Source organism: Xiphophorus maculatus, chromosome 17, assembly GCF_002775205.1.
Source record: "Xiphophorus maculatus strain JP 163 A chromosome 17, X_maculatus-5.0-male, whole genome shotgun sequence".
NCBI lineage: Eukaryota > Metazoa > Chordata > Actinopteri > Cyprinodontiformes > Poeciliidae > Xiphophorus > Xiphophorus maculatus.
In genome coordinates this window covers 10,776,452-10,786,703 of record NC_036459.1, presented here as the reverse complement: position 1 = coordinate 10,786,703, position 10,252 = coordinate 10,776,452, and the positions used below count along the sequence as shown (strand labels likewise).

The window sequence follows — 10,252 nt, the reverse complement described above, 5'->3', positions numbered from 1 at the left end:
CCTGGAAAATGTTGAATTTTCCAGATGTCAAAAATCTTTTGAATTAAATTGTGGACAACTTATTCTTGTTCTTATTAAACACGGTGAACCTTAGCTTTATATTTTTCTTTCTTTTGGTTTTGTTGTTTCGTTTGTATTGTCTTCTAATTCATGTAAAGCATTAGTATTATTATTAGTAGTAGTAATAGTAGTAGTAGTAATGTTACATGTTTGATTGAATGCTTTAAGAAATGTGAGGTTTATCTTTATTAATGTAAGGTGATTTTTCTGTGTTACATTTGTGGTGCATTATAACACAAATACAGAAGAAATACAGTAACTGTTTTCTTCTGTACAAAGAAAGCGAAGCGACACACGTTTTACCCTAGCGAGATTCCGTAGTGAGGAATCCGGAAGCACTGCTGTTGACGGCTAACCACCCAACATGTAAGTCACTTCTTTTCTTTTTTTTTACCATCATAAAACAGATATTACGTTTGTTTTCCGCTGCTTTTTTCTTAGCAGGTGTGTAAGAAACAGGTGGTTGCTCCCGTAAGTTAAAAAGCCGTCACAAATTAGACGTAGTGTTAGCAGAGAAAGCTAAAATAGTCAGCAAACCTTTCAGCTTCAGTGAGTGCCACATCGTCACAAACAGACAACAGGGCCTCAGTTTGCTTTTAACGCTGACCAATCAAGACACACATACGTTGTTACGTTTAGGTGGTTTTGTAGCTTGTTTGGAGTCAACATTATAAGCTGTCATGGTGATTTAGATGTAAAATTATGTGAAATGAGAGCCACATTTCATTCTGCATGTAGATAATATGAGCATGAATAAGGCATATCTATGTTGTTAAACAGCATTCAGCAGAAGTCTCGAAAGAATCCGAATTTTCTAGCAGTAAGCCTGCGAAAAACTGTCTAACAAAACTTTAATTTATGAATTGTTTTAGAAATTTTAATTGTTTTTCATGAAATAAATGTCAATAAATGTCCAGTTTTTGATTCAGGATAGTGCTTTCATTCAGTCCAAAGCTCGCATTTGTTGTGGTGGTGTATAGTTTCGTCAGTGAAAACAGTGAGGGGAAATATTTTTCATTGAATCAAAAACCGATTCAGCACTCCATCCATCCATCCATCCATCCATCCATCCATCCATCCATCCATTCATCCATCCATCCATCCATCCATCAATAGATGGGTTTTGTTAAGACTAGACTATTTGCTCTCATAATACTTTTTGTTTATGGGTTGTTGAAAATAGCAACCTGCAGGGTTTGGTAGACATCAAGAATTCCACTAAACTTTTCCGTCATCTGTTTGATTTATATTACCAAAAACTTTAGAAACTGCAGTCTACAGCACAAAGATCAAAGCTGTTTTTAAAGGGACAGCAAAGACAGCAGCATAAAAACTAATCGAGGGAATTATGAGCTGGAAACTTGGAATAGTTTGCAAGCTACATTTATGATTTCTTATTTTCCAGTAATCATTTCTCTTCTTTTTTTTTCTTTTTATTCAAAAGGAAGGTCAACATGAGGCACAGTCCTCCAGTCAAAAGTCCTCAGAGAACAAAAGCAGGACATTGATCCGGTGTTTTCCTCTTTGTTCCGCATTTGGATAAGTCGAGTTCAAGCCAACCATGGATCGGGAGGATGAGGAAGAGGAGCTGACGGTCAAGGCGGCACCGAAGGAGGTGGATGTTTTCACGTCCGTGTGCTGCCTGGGCTACTTGTCCAGCATCAACCTCCTGGTGGCGGTGTGCGTCGGCATGTACGTACGCTGGGAGGTGACGAGCGAACCCATGATCCTGGTCATCTTCATCCTTGGCCTCTTCGTCCTGGGAATCGCCAGCATCCTCCAATACTACTTTGCCATGGAGAAGGCCAGCCTCAGCTTGTTCCACCTGTGGTGTGGCTTCCTGCTGGGACTCCTGTGCTTTCTCAACAGCCCCGCCTTGGATTCGAACGTTACAGAACTTGTTGCCAACTATCTCCTTGTGGCCAGCGTGGCGATGAAGGCGGTGTGGGCCGTAACTGAGCGCATATGCCGCTCCGTCCGCTACAAACCCATGCTGCTGTCGTCGTCTGAGTGGCTCGAGCTGTTTGGATTTGGAATCGCCAGCACCACGATGCTCCTTTCCAAGTCGGCGGCCATTGTTGGCTTGGTAGTAGCTCTGGGAGCTCTCGTTGTGGACTTGAGGATGAAATCCCTTCTGGCTTTGCCCAACTTGATCTGTTTTGCCTTGGTTACTTCTCTTGTGTTCTTTCAGGCCTTAGACATCCCAGCCAACCCTTATGCCTTAGGTTGCTACCTCGGCAGGCAGCTCTGTGAGCCCGTTTTGGACGTGTACTTTAGTGGGCTTGGGCCCAGTGAGCGCTGGATGCCAGTGCTCTCACTAGGGAAGGTATGGAGGAGACTGTCCCTGTTTCCTCTGTGTCTAATGGAGGTGGCCTTCTTCGTCCTCGCTGCCTTAAAGGTAAGAACATCACTGTCAGGGAATTGTTCATTTAAAGCAATTTTATCGTCATGTGTCGGTCTGATAAAGTAGAAAGAGCTCAATGATTTCCATTTGCATGATTTATTGTTTTTCTCTTTTTCTCTCTCTCTCTTTCTACCAAAAACTGGGTGACGAAAGTTTTCAGTCTGCTGCATTGGTCTCAGCTCTAACTTTTTTTGGAAGGACAATTTTGTTCACAGGACCTTCATAATTCATCTTATTTGTTATTTAGGTTTATTTATTTTGTATAATTAAAATGTCTTCCAGTTACAGTTCTTCAATGGTCATTCGAATGTAAAATCTATTGACCGTTGAGAATGTGTCCTTCCATTGTCGTGGTGTCAAAACCACAATTACAATAATTTCTGGGACAATTTATCATCCAGCAAAATTGACCACCTTGACTAGTCTAGTCATGTACAAGGTTTTTTTTCTTATTAACTTTTTCCGCATTTCTGCTATGTTGAACCGCAAAGTGTGACAAACTAAAGCAGAAAGATTACTTTTTGTAAAAAATAAATCTATAAATAAAGAAAACGTTTAACATTAGCCTCCCTCTCCAGAATTCCCACCTACTTCGTGTTGGTCTATCTATCTACGTGGAGAATTGCAAGGGTTGTGAACATTTTGGCAATGTTTGTTATATGGATTTATCTAATAAATATATATTTGTTACCTTGTCTCGGACAGCTTGGCCACTTGAAGCTTTGGTATCTGGTGATCCCCGGCTTCTGCCTGTTTGGCCTGTTTGGCCTTTTATGGGCCATCTGCCACATCATTTTGCTGATCACTATTTGGGGCTTCCACACCAAGCTGACCGACTGCCAGAAAGCCTGGCGGGCCCATCCGTCAAGTAGACGGAGTCTGGACCAGGTCATGGCCTCTCGGGGCATCCGACACTTCTGCCTCATTTCAGAACGCCTCGTCTTCTTTAGTCTGCTGTCGACTGTCATACTGGGAGCTGTGTCGTGGCAGGTAAGCTATAGGCTTAAAAAGCTATTACATTTTGCCACCATCTGCATGCGGAGATGTTTATGGAACACCCCAATGGTCATGTCGAGAGTTTTTGTCTACATCACTGTCTTGACATGATTTCATGTCGCTCCCCAAACGGAGCCTCTTTTGCTCTTATGTGAAACAAATTTAAATATCCCCATCTACTTGCATGACTAGTACTGATATCTTAACTGGCCTTATTAGGCGCCTTGGAAGAGTTTTGTGGGCACATGTCCTGACTCACAAAATGGTGAATCATGGTTGCTACCAACTGTGAATGTGCCTTAAAAGCTTTCTGGAGTTTACCTGAGATTGCAGTAAATGTCTTCCAAGGTTGACCACATAAGTCCCTGTAGCTAAAATTGTATTGTTGCAGATGTAAAATAACTTTTAACAAAACTAAGGCTGCAGCTAACTATTTCCATCAGTCAGTATTCTATCGATTGAGTTATCAGATAAAAAGAATTGGTACATTCTGGAGACTTTTTTATTTAACTACTTAAGCTTATTTTCACAAAAAATACATGAAAATGCAAATAAGCAATAATTCCATTCTTTTTTTTCAAATAACAAAATCAACATTTTATTGCCCAAAATGCAGTAACATATCATTCCTTTCATTCATTTTTGGTCATTTGTACCAATAACCGATTATCGAATTAGTTGATGATTATTTTCAATAATTGGTCACGATTAATCAGATTAAATGGTTTTTAAGCCATAATCAAGATATAACTTGTTACAATTTCAGCACCGTGTTGGTTGAGAAGGTAATTTTTTTTATTAATGAAGCTAGATGTGTAAATGCATTTGAAGGTGAATTTATTCAGCAGAACATAGCATTGATTTGGCTTTTGTCAGAAACTATTTTCACGAGGTTCACTCAGATCACCATGTCACCTTGTTTTGATTAAATTCCTGACCGTGTCTTACCAAAAACACAGGTCAGAAAACTGTAAGTTTTAATGTACAGCAACTGAACGACAACTTCAAAGCACAATCACAAATCAACCCCTGGTTTATTTATTTCTCTTCAGTGTAACGCGACGCTTTCTCCATTAAGATGGCCTGTCATGTTTTTGCCTTTCGATAATGGCGCCATCAGTCCTCGACTGTGTTTCTGTCTCAATGCGTGTCGGCGCCAGTTAAGTGAGCCTGTTTGTCTCGATGCGAGCCGTTTGTGGGCTAAACAAAAGCGACTGCCTGTTTGGATTTTCGCAGCCCTCCAACGGTCTCTTCCTGAGCGCCCTGCTGGTGGTGTTGCCCTTGGAGTCTCTCACACACGGCCTGTTCCAGGAGCTGGGCAGCTGCCTGGGAGGAACCTGTGCTGGCTACGCACTGGTGATACCTACAATCTACTCCAGGTACGACCATCCCGTCAAAGACGTGTGAAAGGCCTTCAATTAAGTCAGTTGCAGATGCATACGCGCATGCTGAAAACTGTCTCCATTTTCTTTTACTCGTTTTAAATAGAATAGAAAGAAATGCCATAGGGAAACAGGTTTTTTGGTTAGTTTGTTTGTTTATTTTGGATATTCAAAATGTCTCCCAGTTCCATTGCTGGATGTTCTTTAGAAATGAAGGTTTTATTTTAGATTTGAAAGGATGTACTTGCATTAATATTCCATAATAAGAACTATTATTATATTACATGAAAATAGAACAGAATAGAATATACTTTATTGATCCCCAAGGGGAAACAGCTTATTAGCTGACAAGCTACTCCATCCAAAATGGTGTCCAAATGGGAATATTCTCTTTTACTGCAATAATTCTGGGACAGTTTGTCATCATGACAGGCCGAACTGTTTATTAATAACTTAAAATATTGACAAGACTACATTTAAAATATGTCAAAACCTTTCTTTGGAAGGTAAATATTATCACGCTCCCTCTCTGGACTTAACGCAAGACTAACTGGATAAAAAAAAGTTGACAAAGTTGCATAAACATGTCAATATTTGAGCCCTACAGGGATCACCACGGGTTTCTTTTGCAGCATACTAAGTTGTTCAGCTGCAGCAGACTCTGAGTCAAAAAAAAAAAGCAGTGTTTTTGAAGTTGCCTAGTCAGTCAACAGAAGCTAAACACCGCTTACGTGGTTGTGTTTTCAGACATGAGAACACCTTGGCTGTCTGGATGCAGACAGATTCTAGTGGTATTTCTGGCTACTGTCTGAATGCCAAGTCTTTTAGCTGCTTGTTAGCGTCTGGAAAACACACACAGCTTAATCTAAAAAAATATATATCTTAGTTTGATTTTTAGGCGTTTAAGATATGCTGGGTGCAAGTCTAATTCTGCAGGGAAAGACAGAGGGAGAAAATCAGCAATAAATAATCAACCTCTTGATGGTTGCACGCCGTGTTTTCATATTTGCAGGACCCTCTCAGGGAGATCAGAGAGGTAAGGAAAGGGGACACAAGTTTGGTAAAACAAAAGGAAGCGAGATCTGAAGGCTTTAAGCACTGAGGGAAGGTGGTGGAGAGAAGGGACACACAACAGAGGTGAGGATTTTATTTAAGAGGGGCAAGAGGGTGAAGCTCTGAGGGAGCTTGGGAGAAAAGAACTAGATTTTTTTTTTTTAAGATGAAAGAAGAAGTGTCACAGGGTAAGACGTGGTCTGAATCAGAAAGTTCTAGCTTCGGCTCCCAAAAGCACAACGGGATCTGAAATGATTAAAAGAGTTTTCACTTTTTCGCATTCATCTCACTGCCACAAAATGTAATGTATTTTATCAGAATCGCATGTGATGGGCCAAAAGTAAGTAGTTCAAACGCGTGGAATCGAAGGAAATGGAATGCATGCAAAGCACTTCCACATCATCATGCTGCCACCACCAAAGCAATTTTGTCTTTGCCAAAGAAAAGGATTTCCCACCTACATGCTTTACTTCGCGGATGATGGGTTCAGGGTCATGCTAATTAAAAATCGTGACATTTGTGGTTGTAACTTATTGAGAGTTTCTAACGTTTACTAAAACTTGACATTTTAAAAAATATATATTTTTAGATTTTAAGGAGACTTTTCACATCAAACATTTAGATAAACATTTTAAGGGTACGTATGGAGGTGATAGTGAGGGCACAGGGGTGGGTTATGTGTTGTGGCTCCTGTATGGAGAGATCTGTAAGTGTGATATATGACTTTGCCATCCACTTGACCATGAATAACATCAAGCCCCGAAGATAACAAAAAAGAAAAAGAAAATATAGGGCTGCCCTGAAACGCTGAAAGCCTTGGCTTGTTGTGTGTGTGTCTCTTATCGTGTTGTTGTTACTGTCTGGGAAAGCCTTGTGCCACATGCATCCAAATACTCTTTGAGCTCACCTATTTTCAACCTTGTTTTTTGTTGTCTTGACCCATTTCTGCCCTCGTTTTTCAGTGTTTCTATATTTTGCTTTGCTTTCTTTCTCTGCTCCTGTCCTCTATTTGTCACGTTTCTCAATGGAAGCGAAGACAGTTCCCTGCTCCCAGTCGCGTGCCACTCCATCATCCACTCTCTCTCGTGATGGGAACAAACCAAGTCATTCATCTCTTCTCTGCTGGTGTCACTTCTCTGACTTCCCCACTCTCACGTCTCTCTCTTCTCTCTCTGTGCCTCAGTGCCAGCGGCCAGCCCACTCTCCTGCCTCCCGAGCACGTTCAGGAGTTGAATCAACGCTCCACGACCATGCTGAACAACATGCAGCGCCTCTTCACGCACCACATGATCCAGTCGTTCGGCTGCGACTACTCCACCAGCGGCGTTACCTTGGAGACCGTGCAGAACAAGCTCCGCAGCTTTCTGGAGCTCCGGACGGCAGACGGGCCTCGTCACGACACGTATTTGATTTTCTACAGCGGGCATTCTCAGAAAGGCACTGGGGCCTGGACTCTGGCAGGTTAGTGCCCAACTGCCATCTTTGTTTGTTAGCAGATGCGTAATAATATTACAGCACAGTTATTTGAGGAAAATATTTTCTTGCCATTATACACAAAAATAATCTACTCATATTCCTTAAATTTCTCCGTTTTTGTCATGCTTTATTGGGATTGTAAGGAAGCATTCACACCAGGCCTGTTTAGTCCGCTTTAATTGAACGCTGGCTTGTTTGCCTGGAAAGTCCAGTGTCGACCAAAAATGTGAACTCTATGAATAAAAGGTCTCGGTTTGGTTGAAGTGAACTCTGGTGCGGTTAGAATGCGTACATGAATGCAAACCGACCGGAAGCCGCTCCAAAATCAGGAAGCAGGCTGTAGCGCAGGGCATTCTGGGTAAATACAACCAAAACAAACGTTAGCAGGAGAAATGGATCACGGTCTTTTGCGAAAGACAAAAGAGAAATCCCACAACTGCTAAGTTCTCAATTTTCGTTACCATTTCATGAAGAAGGAAGTTGCGCTTTTGTCTTGAGAGGTTTTTGTGTTGCTTCCTTTGGCGGTTCTCCTTGCAGCGCCACCACAGGCGAGGAGGGGAACAGGCTTTTCAAAGTGTTTTTGGTCCGTTTGACACACAACAATGTGAAAGTGAACCGCACCAGCTGAAAATGTAGCAAATGTTTTTTTTTAGTTTCACCTTCGTCTCAACTGTTCCACTTCGTTTTTAATAGCATTCCTTTTTCGATTAATAAATAAAAGCATCATTTAAAAACTTCATTTTTGTATTACCCCGTTTAACTTTGTCTGATATAAACACTTGCTCAGTGATCTGAGACACAAAAGTATGACACAAAAAACAAAAATAGAAGAACTCTGTAAATCACAATATCCTTTTCCTTCCCCAAGGAGGCGAGAGTCTGCACCTGAACCAGCTGCTGGACACCTGGAAGGAGAAGAACGCCGGCCACGGCTCCCGCCTCATCATCGTCCTGGACACGGAGAACTCCCTCCCGTGGGTCAAAGAAGTGCGCAGAGCCGAGGGCGTGTACATGGCGGTGCAGGGGGCCGAGCTGCCGCCCTCCAGGCTCGACCCGGAGTCCGGAGATGTTCCCCTCCTCGGCGACTTCACCTCCGAGTGGGTGGAGTTCAACTGCGACCCGACCGGCGACACCCAGTGGGCCAAAAAGGGCAGGACCGTGACGGCCACGTACGGCGTGTCCAAGCACTGGAGCGACTACATGCTTCACCTACCCACCGGTAGCGACGTGGCCAAGCACTGGAAGACCCACTTCCCCAGGGCCACATATCCCATGATCCACCTGTCCAACTGGTGCTGCGGCCTGAACCTGTTCTGGCTGTGCAGCGTGTTTCTGCGCTGCTTCAGGAGGTGTAAGATGGCCTGGTTCCCTCCAGCCGTTCTGGACACCGGGCAGGGCATTAAACTGGTGCATTCATAGGAGACAAATGGATAAAAATATTTTAAAAAGTTGGGTGGTTTCTTAATTTGAAGAGGGTGGGTTTGTTATTTTTCTGTTAATTTTCTATCAAAAGTTCTTTATATCTGAAAGAAATGCTTTTTATATTTCTCATTTACATTAGTATTATTTTTAATATTATGTTTGTTGTTTTTTTTTGCCGCCAAAGACCAAATGAAAGACAGAGAATGAGAAATGTTTTACAACTTTTTTTATTTTTTTCAAATTGTGCCATCTATTTATAAAGTTCTGCCTTTACTAAGGGATTTGGGCTCATCATACCCGCCATCTCGTCTCCTCTTATAAATCAATACTTTACAAAAGTGATTTTTACACTGTTGTGCACCTCTTTTCAGTCATTTTCTCCAATCAAGCTTAAGAGTTCTTGCGTTTTGTACAAATTTATGCTGCGATGTAGAAAGTATTTAATCACCACGGAACACATTGTTTCGGGTTTTTTTTATTGCACAGAACACCAGAACCCATTTTGATGATTCCTCCGTGCAATGCTGCTTTCAGGGGAGAGTGTTTCACAAGTGTTTCCAAAGAAGGTCAGGTAGCATCATTCATATGCAAATATCTCTACTGTTGGAACAAATATTGCAAAATAAACATGATGAATTCCGATTTGTTGGAAATGTTATTGGAAATGGCTATTTAGAGTTAGAGGGGCTAAATTCCAATGCGTGCCTCACTTTTCAGATTGCATTCTGCTTAACAATCGCTCCTTGTTTTGTGCTCAGAACAAAATATAAGCAATATTGCTGACATTGCCATGCAAATATTAGGACTCTGAGCGAAAAGATGAGCGAGGGTGAAAGGAAAAAATCCAAAACAAGGCATGAAGCGTAATCTCAGCAGAGTTTGCTCGGTGAGATCTCGTCTCCCTCGTCTCGGGAAGCCTGAGGGTCCGGTTGCCGGGGCAAAGTTTGGGGGAGACCTTTAAAAGATCAAAGCGGCGGCATTTGTGTAGCTGGGAGAGCCGAGGACAAGAGAACAACAAACATTTTGTTTAGAGTGCTCAACTGTTTGGCAAAGATGAGCCCTCTTCCTCCACTTAGTGGCAAATACATTTAAGCTGTTCATTTTGTTTCATTGCTACAGAAGGGGGGGAAAGAAAATTCAGGATTGTGCTTCTTTGTGCTGGTCTTTCAAATTAAATTCAGTTTAAATACATAGAATTTTGATGATGTATTGTGAAAAAAGAATATGTAAAAGCTTAATGTAGGACACATCTCTTGTGGAAATACACGCGCTTGTTAGGTAAAACTTACACCAGATGACATAAATACAACAGCTGTGCCTTTAGAATATCTTGGATGCTTTATCAACACTTTAAAGTCTGCATTGAAAATCCGCAGGTTGCATCATAAATTTTGCACCTGCAATGGTATTTTGTTTTAAGAGGAAGTATATATATATATAAAAAAAATAAATATATATA

General features: G+C 41.6%; 1 protein-coding gene across 1 annotated transcript; it reads left to right on the top strand.

The window, feature by feature from the left end:
* Positions 1–349: 349 nt before the first annotated feature.
* Positions 350–9,435, top strand: LOC102234862 (transmembrane protein 168-A-like). The gene is made up of 6 exons (XM_005799090.2): positions 350–426; positions 1,505–2,458; positions 3,170–3,454; positions 4,697–4,839; positions 7,079–7,356; positions 8,240–9,435. The coding sequence occupies exons 2-6, from the start codon at positions 1,622–1,624 to the stop codon at positions 8,788–8,790; spliced, it is 2,094 nt and encodes a 697-aa protein (XP_005799147.2). The 5' UTR covers positions 350–426; positions 1,505–1,621; the 3' UTR covers positions 8,791–9,435.
* Positions 9,436–10,252: the final 817 nt, after the last annotated feature.